The 26,649-nt window shown below is 39.6% G+C and overlaps 1 protein-coding gene across 2 annotated transcripts in view; it reads left to right on the top strand.

The window, feature by feature from the left end:
- Window positions 1-6,345: 6,345 nt before the first annotated feature.
- FAT4 (FAT atypical cadherin 4) overlaps window positions 6,346-26,649 on the top strand; it is a gene marked incomplete at its 3' end in the record, with an annotated part of 171,455 nt that continues 151,151 nt past the window's right edge. For both annotated transcript variants that reach the window (XM_079714012.1, XM_079714011.1), the window contains exon 1: window positions 6,346-13,022. In XM_079714012.1, coding sequence (XP_079570138.1) covers window positions 7,848-13,022 — 5,175 coding nt within the window. In that variant the 5' untranslated portion in view covers window positions 6,346-7,847. The remainder of the gene's footprint in view (window positions 13,023-26,649) is intronic.

Genomic DNA, 26,649 nt, shown 5'->3' with positions numbered 1-26,649 from the left:
GTTTGTGTGTTTGTGATAGAGGAAAGATCACAACACAACAAACTGCGTTAAATACATTATTGCCTTTTTAAAAATAAAAATGTTATGCAAGATTAAAATTTAAATAAAGAATTAAAAAGCAACATCAAATTAAGAGGTAAATTGAGAAGTAAATGAATGTATTTAAAAATGTATTGTTCAAGAAGTGTCATTTTTCCTTAAGGCATTGAACTATGTAAGACTTTGAGAAGAATATTTTTTTTAATTTCTTGAAGTAAAATGAAAATAGCCAAAACAGAGAATATATCACCCAAAGTAGTAGCAGAAAGTGAAAGAAATATCTAATTAATTTAAAAAAAAGGAGAGAAGCACAGAAGTAAACAAAAAGATAAAACTAGAGAAAAATAGCAGCACACAAAGTTAGATAGGAGATTTAAACAGGAATGTGAGTAGTTATAATAAATGGAAATAGACTAAATGCTCCAGTTAAGAAGCAATGATGATAAAAAAAAAATCAGTGAATGCATTTTCAAATATAATGTTGTGTCAAAAAGACTTTTAAAACATTAGGGTACAGAGAATACGAGGTGAAAGGATAGGAAAAAAATCTGTCATGATAGTACCAAAGAATGCTGGTTACCTGTACTTGTATCAGACAAAAATAGACTTTAAGGAAAATACATTATTTGGGATAAAGATAGTCACATCTTAATTAGAAAAGGTTTAATTCATGATGAATATATAAAATTATATATATGTACTTATAAATATATAAACATATAAAATGAGGAATAAATAAAATACATATAGTAAAATGCCTTAATATGCAAAACAAGAATAGCTACATAACTATAAGGAGATTTAAATTTGAAATCATAATGCAGATTTAACATGCCTCCATGTCTCTTTTAGTATCAATACATGAAGCCAACAGAAAATCAGTAATGATATATAAGATCTGAATAGCATAATTAACAAACAGCTTAATGGATGTGGACAGAACACTGAACCCATGAATTGCACAGTTCACATTCTTTTCTGAGTGTAATCAACTTATTTGAAGACTTGCTACAAGATGAGATCACCAAGAGGCAGAGTTTAGAGAATGGACGGTGACAGTTTGTCCCATGAGCCCTGAGGTGCTACATAGTAAAATATCTGAGACTGAAAAGATTAGGCAGGATGGCATCCTGGAAGGGAAATGAATAAAGTTAATCAAGGAGAAGGAAGTGATCAACTGAGACCTTGGTACGAAAAATTTCGGAGGATTTCTTTGGGTAAAACTGATTGGAGTGGGTTAAGATAAGAAGAGAGGACAGAAACTAGAAACTTTTTTTTTTTTTTATCACGGATACTTTGTTTTGTTCTGTTTTTTGATATTTAACACTTTTTTTTGTTTGTTTTGAATTTGTGTTAAAAATGACTGTGGTACACCAGCATGCTGAATTCTTAGACATGCATAGTTACTGTTCCATCTGGGATGTGTTCAGCAACCTTGCAATTAAAAAATGTTTCACAGTCGACCTTTAAGAAGAAGGAGATGCAGAAGAATGAGAAGCAGAAGTAAGTGGAAACCACTTACAAATTAAAACTGAGCACTTTTCCTTGCTATCATATATTCCTTCACATGAGTATTCCGTGCCATTTGAATGATAGAATTCTTTGAAGAAATGCCACCAGATGGCAGGCACCTTCCCTTTGTATCACAGATACTTTGAATATAACACAATGAAGAAACAGTAACAAAGGGAAGGTGGTGAAAGGCAGCAGGATTGCTGAAGGAGAGGGCTCTTTATTACTCAACACATATTTAGAAATGCATTTATATATTAAATACAATCTTGTGCCACAGAGGAAACCATAAAATAAGTTACTAAATATTTAAAGTTAAATAAAAATGAAATCATTACACGTAACATATTGTAATTAATATTTTGTAGAGTAAGGCTCACACTCCACAAAATATTAATTAATTAATACTTTGAGGGAAATTTATAGCTTTAAATATATTTATCAGGAAATAAGAAAGTCTAAAATACTGAGTTAAACATGTAGCAAAAGAGGTTGGAAAGCAACAGAGCCAGATATAAGTAAGAGAAATAACCTAAATAAGGACAAAAATCCTATCCACCTGTGTCAATCATACCAAGAGCCAGTTATAAGAACCAGTGTTAAACCCATCACAAATCATGTTAAATTCACATCGGTAATCACAAATATGAAATTTAGCCAATTTGCAAAAACTACAGTCTACTAATTTCAATTCCACATTCAAAAGTTAACCAATATCTAACCCTTCCTACTTCTGAAAGTTTGTCATCTCTGAACTCCATGCTTCCCAATCCTAGGATCAGTTGTCTTCTTGTTCAGAAACACTGTATCCCACAAACACAACTCTCTCTTGTTTAGCAAACAATCAGCTCTTCATTTCAGATGTGGAATGGAGGCCTCTTCCATTCCCCACTACATATCCTTAAACTATTCATTTCCTTTTGAGGACAATTACAAGGATGTTGCTCATTGCAGACTAATCTTTAATGTCAGGGAGTTAGAGGCAACCTGGATGCCTATAACCATGTAAATAGACAGGTTAAGAGTTATGAATACATGCCTTACAGTAAAAGGCAAAAGTCAGAAACAATAATTTAGAGGAACACATAACAACATGTGTAAACCTTAAAAATAGCTCTTTGTAGAAAGATTAAAAAAGGATGAGACACATACACAATATAACCCAAACCATTTATCTCAATTAAAAATACAGGACAACTAAATAATACATATTTTGCAAAAGTATGGAACCAAAAGGTACACATTCCACTTACTAGAATGTTTGCCTCTGGGAGTCCTGTAACAGGACTGAAGAATGAAGATAAGGAGAGAAGAGTAAAGCAGAATAAGGTAAGGTGAGCAAAGTATAATAAAGAGTAAAGTGAGGGATGGGAGGGGAAGGATGGGAGAGGAAGGGAGAGGAGGGGAGTGGAGGGAAGGGAAGGCAGGAATTGGAAGGGAAGGGAAAAGAGAAGAAGGAGAGGAGAGGAGAACAAGGAAGAGAGGGAAATGAAGGGGAAGAGAAGAACAGGGAGAGAAGGGAGAAGAAAGTAAGGGGAAGAGGAAGGGAGGGAAGGGGAGAAGAGAGGAATGGAAAGGAAGAAGCAGAGGGGAGAATCCTTTTCTGGGACGATGTTGCTAATGTGATATGAACTGTAGAGTATGAGTAACCTAAGCTTCTTTACCTAGGGTCTAAAACATGAAAGTAATTTCAGACATTTAATGAAGTAATGATGGTAATTGTGTACAGACCAGGATAACAAATTCTTACAAAAACTATTTGTTTTAATGTATGCTCTAAACTTCAAATGAGCTGTGTTCTCTAGTTTCTTTCATGCTTGGACATAAAAAAATACAATTTTCCCCTACAGTTTACTAAAATTGATGAATATCTTCTCTCTTAGAAGCATGTAATTTTATGTTTATTGAAAGTTTTCATTAAATAACCCTTTTCTTAAAATAATTAAGCTTTTAGTGGAAAAGCAAAAATAAACTTTGTCTTTTCACACATATAATTACAATGTGTCTTTATATGATTTGATTTTGTTGGGGGCATCCTTACTTTTTATCATGCATTATATTACTAGAATTTCTGAAATCCAAGGGAGAAAAATTAAATATAATAAAAGCTTTATACTTTGTCTTTTATTAAAACCATTCTCTATATTATACCTTAAATTATGTACCTATGTGTACATAGATTATAATTTTATGTGTAGGTTTTATCTATAAATGAATGTGTTACTTTAATGTAGTTATCATGGAAAGTTTCCAATTATTTGAATAACCATGCCATTGTCTAAATCATTTTTGATAGTCTTCATTCAGAATGTTCAAAATATTATTTTATGTACTGAATATATGTACATTTTTTGTATTACTTAACTTTGTCATATCTTGTTTTTTTACTTAAAAATATATATTACACTTCCTATTCCACAAAATGAATGATTTTTACCCATTTCCCCAATATTAAATTCACTCATAAGTGATGCACATTTTTTTTTTTTTTTCGGTACACGGGCCTCTCACTGCTGTAGCCTCTCCCGTTGCGGAGCACAGGCTCCGGACGCACAGGCTCAGCGGCCATGGCTCACGGGCCCAGCCGCTCCGTGGCATGTGGGATCTTCCTGGACCGGGGAACGAACCCATGTCCCCTGCATCGGCAGGCGGACTCTCAACCACTGCGCCACCAGGGAAGCCCCAAGTGATGCAAATTTAATACTATTGAGACTAAATATGAAGATGATCCCACAGGCTTTCCAAACAAACAAGAAAACAGAAAAAAACTACGTGATCCCCTACAAGTATCTAAATGTTTTCTTTCTACTGTTTCCTACCTGAATGACTGAACTGTGGCACATTAGTAAACAATATCATACAAGTAAGAAAACCCCCTTAAAATCACATATTACAGCCATGGTTTGTAAAAATTTCTGCTTTCACTTTAGTTAATCAACAAATCTTTGTGTGTTAAATTACATCAAAATAAAGACTTTAATTTATTGGCAGAGATATGAGTTTTGGGAAAATGCTTAAAAAATCTCTCTTTTAAAAGAATAGCTTCCAATGCTTTCACAAGTTTTCAAGGCCTAAAAATACAAAAATGGTGAAATTTAACTTTCTTGTCTGTTTTCAATTCACCCATTATATGTACCATATACATCAGTATCTACAGTAGAGGAAAATGCAGAAGTAAATATTCTAACCTAAACAAAGGAATTGGTGATAGGGCTTTTACCATTCATGTTTCCATATATCAGTTTTGGGCTACAGGCTGTCTAGATCAGAGGACTTGAATTTGCTCTCTGCTTTATTGCTTAAAAAAGTTTTTTTTTTTTTTTTTTTTTTTTTTTTTTTAACCATAAGTAAAGAAAGGCACTAGGAGATTCCTAAAGATCTTTTTTCTTTGCTACTATCCCTAGGCAAGAAGGAGGCATTAGCCTTGTAACCAGATCCTTCTGTCTCTGCATTTAATTTTAAGCAAGAAACCAGGCTGCTAAAAATGTAAGATGGACAGAGAACAGCAGAGGGCAGTATTTACTCATAGCTGAATCATCTCCGAACTCAGAAGTTTTAAATTTGGAGGGGTCACTGTGGCTGAATCGTATGACACATGCCCTATATTTGCATTACTTGGCTTTAATTCTTATTTTCTAAACGGTTGTCCTTAAAGGGGAAATAATACTGACCTGATTCCTAGTCCCTTTTTTTTTCTTTGAAGAATACCACAAAACTTAGCTACAGTAATCTGAGTGACTTGTGTGGCACGTGGGTAATTTTAAAATTTAAATTTCATTCTATTTATTTCTATTTCCTCATATCTGTCTTTTCCCCAGATAAAAACCAAACCAAAGCAAAAAGAAACAACCCTTCATCAGGATTCCTTTGGCTTTAAAATGTCTAGGGGGAAATACTCCAACGGAGATCAAAATTCTAAACTTTGCAATAGGAAGAGACCTCCATCTTTCCAAAGGGCTACCATTGTTATTGTTGAAACTCTAAGGTTTGGCTACTGGCACCTGGGATCCATTTGGGACAGGAAACAAAACAGAGTTCCCCTGGCTTTTCCTATAGGAAATCCAAAGTGCAGTCGGTACCGAGGCCTTGGTGTCCCTACTCACCTGGAAGTGGAGACAGGCTTAGGGTTAGATCTGGACTGCAATTAGCTCGCTCTGTAGACAGAGGAGGAATGGGGAAGATTTGGTTTGGATGCTGCCGGATCATACTGTAGAACAACTCCCTCCCTTCTCATCGAAAGAGAAGGGGCAGGAAACGGTTAAAGCAAATCTGCGCTCTGCATTCCCAGACAGGCTTTGCTTAATCCTTCTTCCAGCTCTAATAGACCTTCACCCCCTGCCTTTCTTTTATTTCCCTCGACCCCCCCTCCCCTTACCCCTGAGTTATTACTAGCATAACAACCTAACGGTCTTCCCCCAGAACCCATCACTAAAGTTATTTATCTGCAAACCTGACCCCACCCCCATCTATTCGGCGGCAGCTTTTTGCTGTTATTGCTCAGATGCCGGCCAAGATGTGACCAAAAAGAAAAAAAACGGGGGTGGGGTGGGGGTGGGGAAACCCTACCCCACCCCCTTCTCAGCGCCTCCTACTCGCCGAGCTCCCACACCCGACAGCCTACAGTCCTCCGGGAGGCTGGAGTGATTAGCATCCCGAGAAGCCAGTCGGAGGCGGAAGAAGTCGGAGAGCGCTCGCGGTAGGAGTGCCAGACGGGGCTGCTTTAGCTCCGGCCCAATGGGGCTGGGGCGAGGGAGGGGCAGTAGGTGACAGCCCGGGGAGCTAGGGGGAGTCCGGGCAAACTAAAGTGAGGGGATCAATGAGTGGCGAGCAAAGTTTCTGAGTCCTGCTCCAGCTCGCGGTCTTCCCTCCCCCTCTGTTTGTGTTTCGACAACGCGGTGTGTGTGTGTGTGTGCGAGCGTGTGCGCGTGTGTGCGCGCGCGCGTGCGGCGGGGAAGGGGCGGGGAGAGTGTGAGGGAGCAGCCGGAGGTTGAGAGGGGCTCGCGGAGCTCCAGCTCCACAGCGGTACAACCTTCAGCCCGGGCAGGCGAGAGGGAGAGCGCTGACAGCCGCCGTCCCGAGCTGCCGCGGGCGCCGCCAGAGCCCAGCGCCGACTTCCCCGCCTCCACCGCCAACGGTGAAGGAGAAAGAGGGACCCACCATCCCCCCGCCCCAAACCAAAAGCCTTGTGGATTACAAAGTGAAACTGACACGGGACAATAAAAGCAAAGGGCACGAGGTCAGGGGCGAGGCGCACTAGAGTGGGCTTCTGACTGGGGCCGCCGGAGAAGGAGCCCCCTGGCATGGTGAGGGGAGGGGACTCGGGGACAGCGCGCTGCTCCTGCCCGACCCCGGCGAGGCCGAGAAGAAAGCGGGACCTGCGCTCGATTTGGATGTACAAATAATGGGTCGGCAGGCGTCCCGGCAGAGGTAAAAAAAAAAAAAAAAAAAAAAAAAAAAAAAAAATGCTGAGGAGCGCTGGATTTTGCCTGTGCCCGACTAAGGGCTCGAAGCCGCAGCAGGGGCGGCGGCGGCTCCTGCTGGAGGAGAAGGGACGGAGCTGAGCGCTCCCGGGTACCGGAACCCTAGCGGCAAAGCGAGCGCTTGGAACGCAGTTTGCTAGCTGCCCGCGCTCGGACGCCGCCGCCTGGGCCTCAGCGGCCACTTCTGCAGTCTTGTTGGAGGGGCGTTAGGGCCTCGTTCTTGAGGAGAGGGGACTCGAGGAAATCCCTCGTCTCCAGCTTTTGGGAAAGCTATTTGATAATCTCCAGGTTCCCCATCGCCCCCTCCCCAGTGCGCAGTTGTTCTTTCCACACACCGCTACGGACGTTTGTCCTTCCCTCTTCAGTTTCTTCGCCTTGGGTAAGTTCTAGAGGTTCTGAAGACAATTGTTTGCAATGATTCCTCATATACCTTAAATACAGGCAACCTCTCCCAACTCACATCCACCAGCCGAAAGCGTTCATACTTTCTGGATTCCAAAACAAAGTGAAGGGGGAAAATATAGGAGGTTTGAGAAACTTTTCTGGGGACTCGTCAACAAACAGGAGTGCTCCGAGGAATGCCCTGCCGCTTTTCCTCAAGGCATCTCTCCCGCGCTAAGCGTCCAAATGGCTACCTGGAGCCTTTTGCTGATGCGACTTGCTTCTGCTGGACTGGAGGTTCTTTGAAGTAGCAGAGCTCCCAGACAGATACATCGGCTGTATGTTTGCTGGTGCCTACTTGATCCCTGTCATTATCCCTCTTTTTTGCCTCACCTCTTACTTCTCTTTATCACACCGTTCCAGGGAGCCAGGACCATGGACTTGGCAGCAGACAGGGCTCCTGGCCGCCCGTGGCTCCCGCTGCCCACTTTATCATTATTTCAGCTCCTTCGCGTCTTTTGGCTGCTGTCACTGCTACCGCGGCCGGCCCGGGTCAGCGGGGCCGAGCAGCGCCAGGTGTTTGAGGTGCTGGAGGAGCAACCTCCCGGCACGCTGGTGGGTACCATCCAGACGCGCCCGGGCTTCACCTACCGACTCAGCGAAAGCCACGCCCTGTTTGCCATAAACAGTAGCACCGGGGCCCTGTACACCACTGCCACCGTCGACCGCGAGAACCTACCCAGCGACGTGATCAACCTGGTGGTTCTTTCCAGCTCACCCACCTACCCCACCGAAGTGCGAGTGTTGGTGCGGGACCTCAATGACAACGCCCCGGTCTTTCCCGAACCCTCGATTGTGGTCACTTTCAAGGAGGACAGTAGCAGCGGGCGGCAAGTCATCTTGGATACGGCCACCGACTCAGACATCGGCTCCAATGGTGTGGACCACCGGTCCTATCGCATCGTCCAGGGCAACGAGGCGGGTCGCTTCCGCCTGGACATCACCCTGAACCCGAGTGGCGAGGGCGCGTTCCTGCATCTGGTGTCCAAGGGCGGGCTGGACCGCGAGGTCACGCCGCAGTACCAGCTACTGGTGGAAGTGGAGGACAAGGGAGAGCCGAAGCGGCGGGGCTACCTTCAGGTAAACGTAACTGTGCAGGACATTAATGACAACCCCCCAGTTTTTGGTAGTTCCCACTACCAGGCGGGGGTGCCTGAGGACGCGGCAGTGGGCTCCAGCGTCCTCCAGGTGGCGGCAGCGGACGCGGACGAGGGCACCAACGCGGATATCCGCTACCGGCTGCAGGACGAGGGGACCCCCTTCCAAATGGACCCCGAAACTGGGCTTATCACGGTGCGGGAGCCCTTGGACTTCGAGACCCGGCGCCAGTACTCGCTTACCGTGCAGGCTATGGACCGAGGCGTGCCTTCCCTCACTGGGCGCGCCGAGGCGCTGATTCAGCTGCTGGACGTCAACGACAACGACCCTGTGGTGAAATTCCGCTACTTCCCTGCCACTTCACGCTACGCCTCGGTCGATGAGAATGCTCAGGTGGGCACTGTGGTGGCTCTGCTCACCGTGACGGACGCAGACTCCCCCGCGGCCAACGGGAACATCTCTGTGCAGATTCTTGGGGGCAACGAGCAGCGCCACTTCGAGGTGCAGAGCAGCAAAGTGCCCAACCTGAGCCTCATCAAAGTAGCCAGCGCCCTGGACCGGGAGCGCATCCCTTCTTACAACCTAACAGTTTCTGTCTCTGATAACTACGGGGCGCCCCCTGGCGCAGCGGTTCAGGCGCGCTCTTCTGTGGCGAGCTTGGTGATCTTCGTCAATGACATCAATGACCACCCTCCCGTCTTTGCCCAACAAGTGTACAGAGTGAACCTGAGCGAGGAGGCACCCCCGGGAAGCTATGTGAGTGGAGTGTCTGCCACTGACGGCGACTCTGGTCTCAATGCTAATCTGCGTTACAGCATTGTCTCTGGGAATGGACTAGGCTGGTTCCACATCAGCGAACACAGCGGCCTGGTGACCACTGGGCTTGCTGGGGGCTTGGACCGTGAACTCGCTTCCCAGATTGTATTGAATATCAGTGCTCGGGACCAGGGGGTTCACCCCAAGGTTTCCTATGCCCAGCTTGTAGTCACCCTCCTGGATGTGAATGATGAAAAGCCAGTATTTACCCAGCTGGAAGGATATGATGTGTCTGTGGTTGAGAATGCCCCAACAGGGACTGAACTACTGGTGCTTGGGGCAACTGATGGGGACCTGGGTGACAATGGGACGGTGCGTTTCTCCCTCCAAGAGTCTGAGACTGACCAGAGGTCCTTCCGCCTGCATCCTGTGTCGGGGAGGTTGAGTACTACCTCCTCCTTGGACAGAGAAGAGCAAGCTTTCTACTCCCTGTTGGTTCTGGCCACAGATCTGGGCTCCCCTCCCCAGTCATCAATGGCTCGAATAAATGTGAGCCTCCTGGATATTAATGACAACAGTCCTGTGTTCTACCCAGTCCAGTACTTTGCTCATATTCAGGAGAATGAGCCTGGAGGTAGCTACATCACCACAGTGTCTGCCACTGACCCAGACTTGGGTCTCAATGGAACTGTCAAATATAGTATATCAGCTGGGGACAGGTCTCGGTTTCAGGTCAATGCTCAGAGTGGGGTTATTTCTACAAGAATGGCCCTAGACAGAGAAGAAAAAACTGCTTACCAGTTGCAGATAGTGGCTACTGATGGTGGCAATTTACAATCTCCAAACCAGGCAATAGTAACCATCACTGTATTGGACACTCAAGACAACCCACCTGTATTCAGCCAGGCTGCCTACAGCTTCGTGGTCTTTGAGAATGTGGCTCTGGGATATCATGTGGGTAGTGTGTCTGCATCCACCATGGATCTCAATTCCAACATCAGTTATCTCATTACTACTGGGGATCAGAAAGGTATGTTTGCTATCAACCAGGTCACTGGGCAGCTTACCACAGCAAGTGTGATTGACAGAGAAGAGCAATCCTTTTATCAGCTGAAAGTAGTAGCCAGTGGGGGCACAGTGACTGGAGACACTATGGTTAACATAACAGTTAAGGATTTAAATGACAACTCTCCCCATTTCCTTCAGGCAGTAGAGAGTGTGAATGTGGTAGAGAATTGGCAGGCAGGTCACAGCATTTTCCAAGCCAAAGCTGTGGACCCTGATGAAGGTGTCAATGGCATGGTACTCTACAGCCTGAAGCAAAACCCCAAGAACCTCTTTACTATCAATGAAAGGAATGGTAATATTAGTCTGCTAGGACCCCTGGATGTTCATGCCGGTTCCTACCAGATAGAGATCTTGGCATCTGATGTGGGTGTTCCCCAGCTCTCCTCTAGTTTCATCTTAACAGTTTATGTCCATGATGTAAATGACAACCCACCAGTGTTTGACCAGCTTTCTTATGAGGTCACCCTTTCTGAGTCAGAACCTGTGAATTCTCGATTCTTTAAAGTGCAAGCTTTTGATAAGGATTCAGGAGCAAATGGTGAAATTGCATACAGCATTGCTGAAGGCAATACAGGGGATGCTTTTGGCATATTCCCAGATGGTCAGTTGTATATAAAAAGTGAACTGGACCGTGAACTTCAAGACAGATATGTTTTACTGGTTGTTGCTTCTGACAGAGCAGTGGAACCCCTTAGTGCTACTGTGAATGTTACTGTAATTTTAGAAGATGTAAATGATAACAGGCCTCTTTTTAACAGTACCAATTACACATTTTACTTTGAAGAAGAACAGAGAGCTGGGTCGTTTGTGGGCAAAGTAAGTGCTATAGATAAAGACTTTGGGCCAAATGGAGAAGTGAGGTATTCTTTTGAAATGGTGCAGCCAGATTTTGAGCTGCATGCAATTAGTGGGGAAATTACAAATACTCATCAGTTTGACAGGGAGTCTCTTATGAGGCGGAGAGGGACTGCAGTGTTTAGCTTTACAGTCACTGCAACAGATCAGGGGCTCCCTCAGCCTCTCAAGGATCAGGCCACAATACATGTTTACATGAAGGACATAAACGATAATGCTCCCAAATTTTTAAAAGATTTTTACCAAGCGACAATATCAGAGTCAGCAGCCAACCTGACACAAGTTTTAAGAGTATCTGCCTCAGATGTTGATGAAGGTAATAATGGACTTATTCATTATTCTGTAATAAAAGGAAATGAAGAAAGACAGTTTGCTATAGACAGTACCTCTGGTCAGGTGACACTTATTGGCAAATTAGACTATGAAGCAACACCTGCCTATTCCCTTGTAATTCAAGCAGTGGATTCAGGGGCAGTTTCCCTCAATTCGACTTGTACCTTAAATATTGATATTTTAGATGAAAATGACAATACCCCTTCTTTCCCTAAATCAACACTATTTGTTGATGTTTTGGAAAACATGAGAATTGGTGAACTCGTGTCCTCTGTTACTGCAACTGATTCAGATTCAGGTGACAATGCTGACTTACATTACAGTATTACTGGGACTAACAATCATGGAACTTTCAGCATTAGCCCAAACACTGGGAGTATTTTTCTTGCCAAAAAATTGGACTTTGAAACACAGTCTTTGTACAAATTAAACATAACAGCAAAAGACCAAGGAAGGCCTCCTCGTTCATCTACAATGTCAGTGGTTATACATGTGAGAGACTTTAATGACAATCCTCCTAGCTTCCCTCCTGGGGATATTTTCAAGTCTATTGTTGAGAATATTCCCATTGGAACGTCTGTCATTTCAGTGACTGCACATGACCCTGATGCAGACATTAATGGGCAACTCTGCTATACGATCATCCAACAGATGCCAAGGGGCAACCATTTTGGCATAGATGAAGTCAAAGGCACTATCTATACAAATGCTGAAATAGATCGGGAATTTGCTAATCTCTTTGAGTTAACTGTAAAAGCCAATGATCAAGCTGTGCCTATTGAAACTAGACGGTATGCTTTGAAAAACGTGACCATTTTGGTTACAGACCTCAATGACAATGTTCCAATGTTTATATCACAAAATGCCCTGGCTGCCGACCCTTCAGCTGTGATTGGTTCTGTTCTGACAACAATTATGGCTGCCGACCCAGATGAAGGGGCAAATGGAGAGGTGGAGTATGAGATCATCAATGGGGACACAGATACCTTCATTGTGGATCGTTATAGTGGAGACTTGAGAGTGGCTTCAGCGCTGGTGCCTTCTCAACTGATCTATAATCTCATAGTTTCAGCAACAGACCTTGGCCCTGAAAGGAGGAAATCAACCACTGAATTGACCATCATTCTTCAGGGCCTTGATGGACCTGTTTTTACACAACCCAAATATATAACTATTTTGAAGGAAGGAGAACCCATTGGCACCAATGTGATATCAATAGAAGCAGCTAGCCCTAGAGGATCTGAAGCCCCAGTGGAGTATTATATTGTTTCAGTCCGTTGTGAAGAAAAAACTGTGGGACGTCTCTTTACTATTGGACGACAAACTGGCATAATTCAGACTGCAGCCATTCTGGACCGCGAACAAGGAGCCTGTCTTTACCTGGTGGATGTTTATGCCATAGAAAAATCAACTGCTTTTCCCAGAACACAGAGAGCAGAGGTAATGATTTTGTCATCCCTTATGATTATTTGTTGATGTGTTTTTTAGGAAGATCATTCTCTTTATATTTACTTTCTATAGTAATTTACCTTTACTGTTGATTGTTCATTTTACTGACAGGAGCATATAAAAATGTTCTGTCACACAGACTAACAAGAATTACATGCAATTTAACTTTAATCCTGATCAAAACCAAACAATGAACAGTTTTTACCTTATATTTCATCTCGTACCATCATATGTGTAAGGCTAATGAGAACTCTTTAGCCATTTCAGAAGTGCAAAAAAAAATCATTTATCTAAGTTACATCATCACACTAAACTAAACACCTCACAGTAAGGAAGTCTACCAGAGAATGAGCAATTTCAGACTTAAGACATCCTTATTCCAAAATGAAGAACTTTGGTAGAAATCAGCATTATAGCATGGCTTTCAAGGGGGAGTGGCTGTGGACTGACAGTTTACATCAGGACGGTATTAACTTTCACATCCTCAGCAGTCTTGGCAGTTTCTTTATAGACAATGACTAATCTCAATGTGCTGGGCCAAGTTTGGGGAGATTCCTGATTTCATCTGCCTTCATATTTTAGGCACTATCTTCTGACTTAGATTAATCCTCTCTCTTCCCTCTTGAACTAAAGCATGTAATGTGCTGTGAATGATCAGAGATTAGAAGCTGTTTCTTGTGACAAAACTGTGTTGTTCAATGCCATGGTATAGGTACAAGTTGTTCTGTCTGCTGATGGGCAAGAAACTAGTGTTTCAAAGCATAAGCCAAAAGATTTCAAGCTTGGCCTTTCCCGGGGTATATTTTTGGCTGTTACTACCTCAGTGTTTCATTGATTTGATTTTTAAATGAACTACTTCCAAAGTTGTTTTGATAATCAACTAGAAATGATATAGCTATACTCTGGAAAGCTCGTTTGCCATTTCCTAAGTTCTCTCTCTCACTCCCTTCAAAGAGATTCTGGTGTCACTCAGCCAAAAACACAAAATATCAAATGTGGTTTGTTATACTCGGCAGTAATCCAGACACAACATGCTAGTGAAATTGAGGCTCATGTGTTTGTTTTCTTGCTTTCTTTTATTTTTATTTTTATTTTTTACAGAGGTGAGGGGTTTTCTTCATTTAAAAATATTCATTTATTATTATTATCTTTCTGAATCCCCTGTGATTTTTTTCTCATGTTAGCTAGCTATGTCTATTCTGTGGATGGAACAGTATATTCATGGCCTAGAGGATATTAGAGATATAATTAGAGATATAATTCTTAATAGAGATATAATTCTTAGACATAAAATATTAAGTGGAATTCAGTTTTATCTTATACACATAGCCCTGAAGAAGCTTTTAACCCATATGTCCTCTTTTACCTAATTAGTTTTTTAAAGATCTTAACATAGGTCTCACTTATTGAGCTATTTGGTTTAACTCAGGCTATGATTTACATGTAATTTTATTTTGATTTGGGGTTATTCCTCCCCTAAACCCACTCCCTGGCTCTACCTTCCTTCTCTGGAATTATTTCTTAGGTGAAGAGATTTAAGGAGCTATTAAAGACAGGCAATTAAGTCATTCTAGACTTTAAATTTGTTAAACTGTAAAACAAATTATATTATTGGTTGTTTAGTTCAATGCATTACATTTGCTCTGCAATGAGAATAAATGCCCATTGTTTTCATTAGAAGATTTATTTAGTCTTATTATTTATCCATGAGATATGCAAAGATTAACTTAGCTTAAATTTATTAAATAGTGCTGTTTCTGCATTAGGCACGAGGACTAAAAAATAATGATTATAAACCATTTTGTCAGTAATAGGGGATTATATGTCTGTTACTTTTATTAACCTCAAATAGCACCAATATGAAAAGTTATTCATATTTACTGTAGCCTATTTAAAAATCTGGAGAGAATTCATCATGATGATTTTTTTATGAGAAAAAAATTGTTTGTCAGGGTACCTTCTGTGAACTGAAGTGCTGAAATTGTAAACCGAGTTTGTTCCCAAGCTCCAACCACTCCTAAAATTAAAAGCAAATGTGTTTCTCCAAAGAATATTGAAAGCAGTAGTTGGGAGCTAGAATTTCATATTATTATTGGTTGTATCTTTCAAGTGTATACAATAAAATTTTTTTCCTTCTGCTCAAACAGTTAATTTACCATGATTCTGCAAAAAGAAGCTGTAAATTACCTCTGGTTGTCAGAGGTGATTTTTCAATTGTTTGTTTCTAAGTGTAAACTTTGCTCCAGTGCATTTTTTAACAATTTATTCATGTACACTGATAGGAGTCTGGGTTGCTTACTCAGGTTTCTGGCTAGAGTCATGGCTGATCACATGCCATGGACAAGCAGAGGGTCAGTGGGTAAAAGAGAAATGATTTAATCTGCATTCTTTTTCAAGCTCTGACACTTGTGTATGTGTGGGAAAGGGGCGGTGCTGGGGACTTGGCTCTGATACTTATTCCAGAGCTCTCTCCAGTTGTACACCTTCTCTGCCCCTACCTGTCATAGCTAAAACTTTGGCATGGATGAGAGTGTCTTTGAAGGATGGCTTTTGTGTTGCAGACACAAGGTTTATTATCCTTTTATTTTATATCTTTGTATTCTAAGAAGAGTCTTGATTATGTTAGAATAGCTCATATACATTTTGTACCACTTTTTTAGGTTCAACAAAAAAATTGGAGATGTAGCACATTCATAAACATTTCTCTTTTCATATGTGTTTTATGGGAACATGCAACTTAGGGACTGGGTTGGACTTCTTGAAGATCAAAGACTTTGTCTCATTGGTCTTTATTTCTTTTATTTTTATTCTTTACATCTTTATTGGAGTATAATTGCTTTACAATGTTGTGTTAGTTCCTGCTGTACAACAAAGTGAATCAGCTATGTGTATACATATATCCCCATATCCCCTCCCTCTTGAACCTCCCTCCCACCCTCCCTATCCCACCTCATTGGTCTTTATTAGCTCCTAGTATAATGTCTCCTTGATAATAATATCTCCTAGAGCCTGGTGTATAATAGGTACTCAGTACATGTTTGCTGAATGAGATGGTAGAAGAGCTAAGACTGGTGTGTGCATTCTTGTGCTTCAGGAATAATCAGCAGAGAGAAGCTGGGGGAATAAAGGAGGTTAGTAAATTTGATCTTGATCATTATTTGAACTAAGGACATAAAGACATACCAATTATGTCTGTTCTACAAATGAACTGAGAATTGTCAGAAGACTCAAAGAGAAAAGAGGAATTTAGGTGGGTGGTCTCACATGGAACTTAGGGTTTAAATGGAGAGAAATACTGTATATGCTTCTAGGTTGCAGTTCTCAAATTTGTTGGTTGCAGGACCCCAAAGAGCTTTTGCTTAGGTGTGTCTTATCTATTAATATTTATATTTTAAACATTAAAACTGAGAAAATTTAAAAATGTTTATTAATTTCTTTAAAATCACATTAACCATATAACATATTTTTATTTTATTTTATTAAAAGAACTTAATTTTGCCAAACTTAAAAAATAATGAAAAGAGAGACATTATTTTACATTTTAATAATTCCCTTTAATATCTGGCCTAAGAGAAGACAGCTGGATTCTCAAATCTTCTTATTCCATTTATTGCAATATGTTCTTTTGGTTAAAGTACATGAAGATAATCCATTCTCACTCAGATAGACAAAGCTGGTTAAGGGCAAGATATTTTGATATCCTTTTCAGATAATTGATGATTTTCTTTTGATACTACACTGGAATTCCACAACTGGCTGTTTCTTAAAACTTACTTGCAATTAGGAATCTGAAACCCTACCATTGAATTTTTCATACTTTGTTGCATGAAAATACTGATCTATCTTGCATTCTGAATGGAAATTTTACCTATGTGTGACTTAGAAATATCAGGCATTGATCATTTGGAAAATACTGGTTATAACTGATAAGGATCTTATCAAAAGAGTCATTAAATATGTAGACTCACAACCTCATGGTGATGGTTCGAAGCTTTCCAAATTTGAATTTTCACCTGAAAGCTCAAATTTTATCATTAGTAACATATATTGTTAGTTGTTGTCCTGATGTATTAGGGTCGCTTTGTTCCTTTTCAAACAAACAAACAAAAAATGTCTGTCACATACCAAATCTAAAAAAAGCGTAGTTTCTCTGTCTGTTGTTCTTTCAAGTAAAAATTGTATTCTGTAAATAGAGCAACTAGTTCAGCCTTCAACTCAATCCATCACACACATGCTTTTCTTTGAGACTACTTACAGTGGTACAGAATAATGGTTCTTTGTGCACATTTCACTATTTGTCACCCAAATATTGAAAAGACATCAGGATTTAATGGTCTAGATTTAATAACATTAATCATTTTACTGTTTCTTCAAGGAGAGTTCTTCAGTTTTTAAGTGAAACTGACATTTTATTTTTACTGTGCCTAGTAAGTGAAGAATACAATTAGAGCTGAATACTTTGGAACTACTGCTTTGCTTTGTGCTAAGGCACCAACAGTTTTACCTGCCCTTTGCTTTTGCACCTCTAGTGTAAATGTCAACATAGTGAAAAGGCAAACAATGTTTTGTATAATTATGACCACAGTTTTTATTTCCCAGGCATCTTTAATGGGTCTCTGTTATGCCTAGGGCCCCATGTTCCACAGTGGGAGAACCATTGGTCTAGGCACTGAGATTTTTGCAATTCAGTAAAAAAAAAACAACAACAAAAAAGCAACTAGAAATATTCTACTAAAAGTGTGTGAACAAATTATGATTGCATTTAGATTAGAAATGAGTTTTAGCAATTGATAATAAATAAATTTATTTTTACAGTGAAACCATCAAGAGTTCCAGGAGAAATGATGGAGACGTTTGTAATATCAATACTGAATATCAAGTTTAGAAATGATTTTCTTCCAAAGAGTTTAGAAGAAGAGTTAGTGCACCTTATATTAAATGTCTGTATATCTTGTGTGTCATTCCTCACAGCCAAAGTATAAGCAACAGAACTGAATATTTAATAATAATGATAATAATAATAATTATTATAAAATTTATTGCATATCACTATGTTCAGTCATTGACCTGAGTGCTAAGTGCTTCTTTAGGGATTTGTATTATTTGAGCCTCACAGCAACATTAGTCATATCACTTCCACTTCGTAGTTGTGGAACCAGTCTCAGAACAGTTAAATGATTTGCTTAGGTTCAGATTGATAGAAAGAAAAATCACATCCAGACTTGCATAATCCATTATTTGTGTTCATAGCTACTGTCCTATAAAGACAGGGTAATCTGTGGCCTTCGTTAAGAGATGGGCTTTTTTACTCCATAGATAAATGTATAGATGTATGCTTTTGATAATCTTGTTTTCACACCCTTACTGGTGTTAAAACTCTTTGAAAAGTAGTATTATGTATTGTCTGAACCAAGAGGAGCATGCTTTTTGCTGCCTCAATCAAGGCCATCAGCAGATGCTGTACATTCCTATGGGTCAGTTACTGGTAGCAGCAAGGATTCCAAGTTGAGGAACTGTGGAGGTGTTTTTGGAGCAGGGAAGAAGGGTGAGAATATGAGAGAGGGGCACTGGAGACAAAGGAAGGGCACACGTATATGCAGTGACTCTCTTAATTTACAGTACTGTACAGGTTGGAAACAGTTGCTGTACTTTATTTGTGGAGAATCCATTTTTGGATTTTCAGATGATAAGTCTTACTCTCCTAAGGAATAATGATGAAATTGTGTGGGTGGAGTGTGAAGATTATATTCAAAGGAGTAAAACATTTTCTTACTTCCTCGACTTTTGACTTCCACATTGTTGTTTTTTTTTAAACAATCTATGATTATTTTCTGATTCTATTTTTTCCCTGTTGGTATGTGTTTAAATTTATTAAATTTATTAAACTGTGACTTAAAGGCCTCTATAAGTTTTTAAGACATGTACAAATGTGTATCACAGACAGGAATATTGGTGGACAATTAAGCTCATGCTGCATATTCCATATATGGCTTCAGGATGTTTGATTTGGTCTCTCTCTTTTGTTGATATATTTCCATAGATATAGTTTATTTTCTGACAAAGTTATTGTTTATTTCTTTTTTTGCCTTTATTAAAACCCAAATTATTTTAATCCTTTATTGTTCTATTAGATTTTGAGGCAACTACTCTAGGAATAGTTTTGAAAAGATATTTATGTACTTCATATTTTGTGGAATCAATTTTTCATTGCACTGTCTGCAGCTTGCACTTTGTCATAATTACAATGAAAAACTGCCAAAGAACCTCATTAGCTGTGAGGGACTGTTGAGTTAGTGACTATAAAGGATTCCACAGGCCCTGAGGTATGTCCTCTCTTCCAAGAATTAATATTTCTAAGGTTCAGCTCTTGATGAATACCCATGAAATTAGGTAGTGTTCAGAATAAGGCGATTGGGAGTGGAAACTGAAGAAGAGTAACTGGCAAGTGACATAGCCAAAATGAATTAAAGTGTTTCCTAAAGTCTCCTAGATATGGAATATGGTAAATATATTCTAATGCTTAGAGGCTTTAAGTAGTCTGTGACAACAGCAGCCAATTTTAGTAGTACAATAAATAAGGAGGAGAGCGTATGAAGAAGTACTATATATATATAGAACCACATACTAACATGTATGCAACCATTGTACAAAGATTACTGGATTTTCCCTGGTGCTAAAATCCTGAGACAAAATGGGACAATAAAGTCATGAAGATGACAGAATCTAACTGGAAGATAATTTACATGTGGCAGTCAAGAGTTGACTCTAGGGATGCAGTTTCCAGATATGTATGCATATTTAGGAAACAATTAGAGAATAAAAACCAAGTTTTAAGGTATTGAGGAAATGTTGAGAGACATTTATAAACCCTGTTTGACAACTGGCAACTGGGAGCCAATGGCATTGTTATGGATTATTTGTTTCAGATTATTGACATTTTTCTGGAATGTTTTATCATGTATAGATTCTAACATATAAAGTGTTTACATTATGTCAGACACTGGTGAGCACTGGCCATTGTCTTGCCTTCACCATAATCCACGACATCTCACCATTTGACAGATGAGGATACCAAGGCTAATGGAGGTCAAGTTTATGGAGCTGGTTTATGGTGGAATGGAATTTGAACCTAGCAGTCTGACTTGAGTATGTATGTCTAATCTCAATACAACATGTTATAAGAATGGTTGATACTTTCTATACTCTCATAGGCATACAAGTTTTACTGTGTAAAAAGTTGTTTTCATATTTTTATATTTCTTCATACTGGTGACTGAAGAAATATAGGGTAAAGTGAAGTTTAGTTAATGACCCAATAGTAGGATTACTTTAGGTCCCTATTAATCTGTAGTTAGGTTAGGCTTGAATAAATGGACCTATAATGTCAGTTCTTCATTTTATTTTTCGATGTGCCGTGAGAATATATTTCCATTCTTCCAGTTACTGGCTCATTTACTTTCTTCCCTTTTCAGCAAAATTTTTGAAGGAGTTGCCTCTACCTGTCTTCTTTCTTCTCATTATCTCTTAAATCCACCCCCATAAGGCTTGGTTTCTGCCACTCTAGTAAAATTGCTCTTACCAATGCCACCATGATAGCCACATGTTTACATCCACTGGGCAGGTCTCAGTGCCCATTTTATATATACTTCTAAGTAATCAAACTCTCAGGATTTTTATTCTGTTTCTTGGACCAGTTCCTTTTCAGCCTCCTTCACCAGCTTCTCTCCATGCCCTCAAATTTGAACTGTTGGAATATCCCTAGAATCAGTTCTTGAAAACCTCTTCCTTTTTAATCTACACTTATTCCCTTGAAGATCTCAATCAAGCTCATGATTTTAAATAACATATGAACAGATGAGTCCAAAATTTTGTCTCCACCTTGTATATCTCTCCTGAATTCCATATTCATATAACCAACCACTTACTCATTACATTTGATTAGTTTCTTAATAGATATTTTAAATTAACATTTCCAAATCTGAGCTCTTGATATCTTCCCCAATAAAAAATGACTCAAGAACCCTCAGCCATCTCCTTTTCAATTGATGGCAACCCCAGTCTTCTAACTGCTCGGGTCAAAAACTTGGTGGTCTTTGACTTCTCACTTTCACACCCTATGTGCACTCTGTCAGTTAATCTTGGCTCTCTCTTAAAAATATATCTAGGACTTCCCTGGTGGCGCAGTGGTTGGGAATCCGTCTGCCAATGCAGGCACACGGGTTCGAGCCCTGATCCGGGAGGATCCCACGTGCCGCGGAGCAACTGAGCCCGTGCGCCACAACTACTGAGCCTGCGCTCTAGAGCCCACGAGCCACAACTGCTGAGCCCGTGAGCCACAGCTACCGAAGCCCGTGTGCCTGGAGCCCATGCCCCACAGCAGGAGAGGCCACCGCAATGAGAGGCCCACCCACCGCAGCAAAGAGTGGTCCCTGCTTTCTGCAACTAGAGAGGGCCCGTGCACAGCAACAAAGACCCAACGCAGCCAAACAAAAACAACGACAACAAATATATATATATATATCCAGAAATTTATCTTTTCTCGTCACTTATACTGTTACTCCCTTTGTCTAAGACGCCATCATCCTTCCCTTGGATTATTGAAGACAGACATCTTCTTACTGATCTCCATCATTCTTTCCCACTCTTCTCTTTCCTTGCTCATCTTCTTTACTCATACTGGCTTCTTGCTAGTCCCAAAACTTGCTAGGAATACACCTGCCTCAAAGCTCTTGCTCCTGGATCCTCACTCTGCATAGAATGCTCTTTCCTCCAGAGCACCTACTTGGATAATCTCCTCCCATGCTTCAAGTATTTGCTCATATCTCACATTCTAAGTGAGAACTAACTTTCCTTTACTGACTTATTACTGCAGCTCCCCACCCCCTCATCCTGCCTGATCCATTTCTCTGCTATAGTGTTTCATATTCCTCCCCCATAGAATTGATCATCTTCCTTCACCAGCTTCTTCTCATCTCCCGAAATGCTAAATACTGGGATGCCCCTGGAATCAATTCTTGAAATTCTTCTCTTTCTAATCTACTGTATTCCACTGAGGTGACGAGCCCAACCAATCTCATTACTTTGAATAATATATATATACACTATACAGGTATAAGTGCATGTGTGATATAATTTGCTGATCTGTAATTTTGATTATGTTTTATCTGTCTTCCTCCTGCTAGAATGAAGTTCCACAAGGGCAGGTGTATTTATCTGCTATGTTCACTGATGTACCTCAAGAACCTAGAACATTATTTGGAACATAGTAGGCACAAAGTAAATTTTTGTTGGATCAATGAATGAATAAATGAATAACTAATGAATGGATGAATTGATTTCCCTGCTTCTGTCCTTCATCTCTTTGATTTAGTCTAGCAGGTGGAGTGATCCTTTAAGATGTAGGTCAGATCATTTCACTCCTTTGCTCAGAATCCAAAGCTTTCCATTTAACTCGTGGTAAAAGCCAGATCCCTACAGTGAGCCCCAAGGCCCTATGTGGCCTGCTCTCATCAGTCAGTCATTTCCTGACTTCTCTTCTTCTTGGCTCTCCCTCCCTAAGCTTGCTCAGCAGCTTCACTGTGGGCTGTGGCCCAGCCTCGGGAGTTCCTGCCTCACAGCCTTGGGCTGCCTGGGCTCTCAGCCTGGGCTGCTGGCTTTGTGCTTCTCTCACATCTTTTCTCAAGTCACCTTGCAAAGTTCTCATTCCCTCAACCTTCCTTCTTCTCTTTTCTTCTTTTTATTTCTTCTTAGTCCTTATCATCACCCAACATAACACATATGTTACTTCTTTATTTTGTTTATAGTATGTCTTCCCTCTAAAATATATGTTCAACCAGGGGAAAGGTTTTCATCTGTTTATTATTGCTGTATTCCCATCACCTTCAATAGGGCTGGATCAATGCAGATGCTCAGTAAATCTTTGATAAAGTAAGGAATTACTGGTGAACATGCTGCAAATATGCTGCTTAAAGGCCAGAAGCTCAGTCAGTGATGCGTGCTGAAGGAAACGAGTCATTTTTCATATCTCAAGCCAAGCCATGGAGCTTCTTCTGAAATCAGTGAAGCTAGCTAATTGGCCAGGACTGATTTTCCTGGGTAGAATGACCATGGCTGCGTGACTTGACTGGCCAAGAGCCTGTAACTCAATATCCAGAAATCTGTATTGCCTAAAGTACAGTGAGATCACTAATGCTTATTTTATAGACAATTTGGTAAAGTAGAACAGTTTAGAGTATATATAACAATGTATGCTACTCTATTACCATGTCTTCTCATTTCCTTAGAATTTATCAAATTTTGCTTTAGAGAACAAATCTTAACTTATTGTAAACCATGTTTTTCTTTCTGCAAAAAAGCAGGATAACAATATTCTACTTTGGATATTGATACGTTTAAGTACTGTCATTCCTTTTTCAAATTTACACCATTGCTCAATATTTAATATCAATAGTATTAGTAAACTTTATTAATAAAACACAGCAAATAAAATATTGTTTAACATTTCATTCTGACTGATGTTTATGTGAAATAGTGCATGCTTTTGATTTGGAAGAAACTTGATTCAAACGTTTTCATGGTTACTCTCTGAATTTCATTTTTCTCATCTGTGAAATGGAAATGATTACCTGTTTCATGGCTTCTTGTGAGGGTGGAAAAACAAGGTGCTCACTAAAGTTTGTTAGTTTCCTTCCTTTTTCTCCAAAATGCAGATATGCACAGAACTATTAACATTTTAAAAAACGCTTTCTATTTTCAAAGTGTTTTAGAACTCTATCCCTCCTTTTTTTTTTTTTAATTTCCCTAACAAGTCTGTAAAGAGGCATATCAGGTGTTTTTTGCTTCATTTTAAGGAAAAGGCACAGAGAATTTCATGATTTGCATGTGATCACAAATCTAGAGTAACATTTAGTTTTTTTCTGACTTTGGTCCACATGCTTGGCACTAAACCACACTGCCCGTCTGTGGTTAAATTGATGCTATTTACCTATCCATCATTTTATTATTGTTGACATAATTCAATAATAGTTATAGTCTCTTAAAGGAATTAATTTACTAATCCAGAAACTTTGAGAGGCTTAGTTGCTTATGAAACAAGCAAATTAAAATAGATTATTCAGTGTCTGTTTCATTTTAAAGCCTTCTCTCTCATTTAGATGAGAAATGTTCATCTCTCAATTGTCAGACATTGACTACCATGAAATCATGTGTGTTTATCTGAGAACCTAATTTGAAAAAAAAAATTTTGTCAATTACTTAACGCAATTCTATTAGTTGAAGTCAAATTGGCTGGTCCCATCAAATATAGGTAAAACTATCTTTTCTTCAAAACTACTTTGTTTTTTACAAAACATATAAATTCTGGTAACTTCTTAAGTGAGAATTTTCTAATTCATATTTAAAATATTTCCCTGAAAAGAATGTTTTATTATTTTCTGAAATTGTTCAAAAAAAGAAAATACCCAAAGAAGATGTGCTTCCCTTCTGCTTGACATAATGTTCTATAGTATGTAACTTTGTTTTTTAGTCAAGATATTTACTCTCTCTTTCTGTCTGTCTGTCTGTCTGTCTCTCTCTCTCTCTCTCTCTCTCTCTCTATATATATATATATATATATATATATGCGTGTGTAAATATATATATGAAACCACTTCATGCTACAGTGGGTTTGAAGAGGTTACAAAAACATATATACAATGAAAGGAAGATAAGATTGTTAAATTAAACTATAGGAAGTAAAAATAAGTGTAGCTAAAAAGTAATCCTGGAATATGTAAGATTAGCATACAGAAATGTATGTCTTAGGTAGTCCACTAAGTTTAATTTTCTAAATGCCAAATCAAACAGAGAAATAAAATCAGGTAGATAAGTCATGGTGTCCTAGACTAAACAAGTACATACATAAGACAGTTAACAAAAGAAATATAGATTTTCTAAACCTTAAGGACCTAAGAGGAATTTATCTCACAGATGCTCAAAAGAGATGTATTTTTAAGTGATGATTTTCTCAATGGTACTTTTACTAGTACAATGACAGATTTTCAATATCTCCTATCGTGATGTCTTTTGTTTATTTATTTTCCCCCGTTCTCTCTCTCTTTTTTTTTTTTAACATCTTTATTGGAGTATAATTGCTTTGCAGTGGTGTGTTCGTTTCTGCTTTATAACAAAGTGAATCAGTTATACATATACACATGTCCCCATATCTCTTCCCTCTTGCATCTCTCTCCCACCCTCCCTATCTCACCCCTCTAGGTGGTCACAAAGCACCGAGCTGATCTCCCTTTGCTATGCGGCTGCTTCCCACTAGTTATCTATTTTACGTTTGGTAGTGTATATATGTCCATGCCTCTCTCTCGCTTTGTCACAGCTTACCCTTCCCCCTCCCCATATCCTCAAGTCCATTCTCTAGTAGGTCTGCATCTTTATTCCCGTCTTGCCCCTAGGTTCTTCTGACCTTTTTTTTTTCTTTTTTCTTTTTCATTTTTAGATTCCATATATATGTGTTAGCATATGGTATTTGTTTTTCTCTTTCTGACTTACTTCACTCTGTATGACAGTCTCTAGGTCCATCCACCTCACTACAAATAACTCAGTTTCATTCCTTTTAATGGCTGAGTAATATTCCATTGTATATATGTGCCAAATCTTTATCCATTCATCTGTCGATAGACACTTAGGTTGCTTCCATGTCCTAGCTATTGTAAAGAGAGCTGCAATGAACATTTTGGTACATGGCTCTTTTTGAATTATGGTTTTCTCAGGGTATATGCCCAGTAGTGGGATTGCTGGGTCATATGGTAGTTCTATTTGTAGTTTTTTAAGGAACCTCCATACTGTTCTCCATAGTGGCTGTATCAATTTACATTCCCACCAACAGTGCAAGAGTGTTCCCTTTTCTCCACACCCTCTCCAGCATTTATTGTTTGTAGATTCTTTGATGATGGCCATTCTGACTGGTGTGAGATGATATCTCATTGTAGTTTTGATTTGCATTTCTCTAATGATTAATGATGTAGAGCATCCTTTAATGTGTTTGTCGGCAATCTGTATATCTTCTTTGGAGAAATGCCTTTTTAGGTCTTCTGCTCATTTTTGGATTGGGTTGTTTGTTTTTTTGATATTGAGCTGCATGAGTTGCTTGTATGTTTTGGAGATTAATTATGATGTCTTTTAGAATGTACTTATGACAAATTGTAAAACTGCGCTTCTAACAAATAATTTATTTATGGATCAAAAGAGATTCCCCCGTTGGTAGAGTGCTCTTGTTTGGCTTTATTTCACGTAGTGGATTAATATTTTATAATCACATGATGAACATTCCTATTGAGGCTTTCACATTAACGTATCTGCAGCACATCACAGGCGTAACCGGATGATAGGGGTTTCAGTAAGATTATAGCTTAATCCTTTGGTAAGATTTTAGCTTTACTTCTATTTTTTTTAAAAGTTCATTTAAAGCAATTGGTCAAAATATTTGGCCCACATCTAGCAACCTGTGTCTTAGATTGTGGCCATTTCTTAGAAACATAATTGAGTTACTAAATTCTGCTTGAATTAATTATATTGCTTTATTGTAGCATTTTCCCTCACCAGTAGCTGTATGGGAGTCCTTTAATTG

Source organism: Hyperoodon ampullatus, assembly GCF_949752795.1.
Source record: "Hyperoodon ampullatus genome assembly, chromosome: 1".
Lineage (NCBI taxonomy): Eukaryota > Metazoa > Chordata > Mammalia > Artiodactyla > Ziphiidae > Hyperoodon > Hyperoodon ampullatus.
The sequence above is the reverse complement of the archived record's forward strand: the minus strand, read 5'-3'. Positions and strand labels throughout refer to the sequence as shown.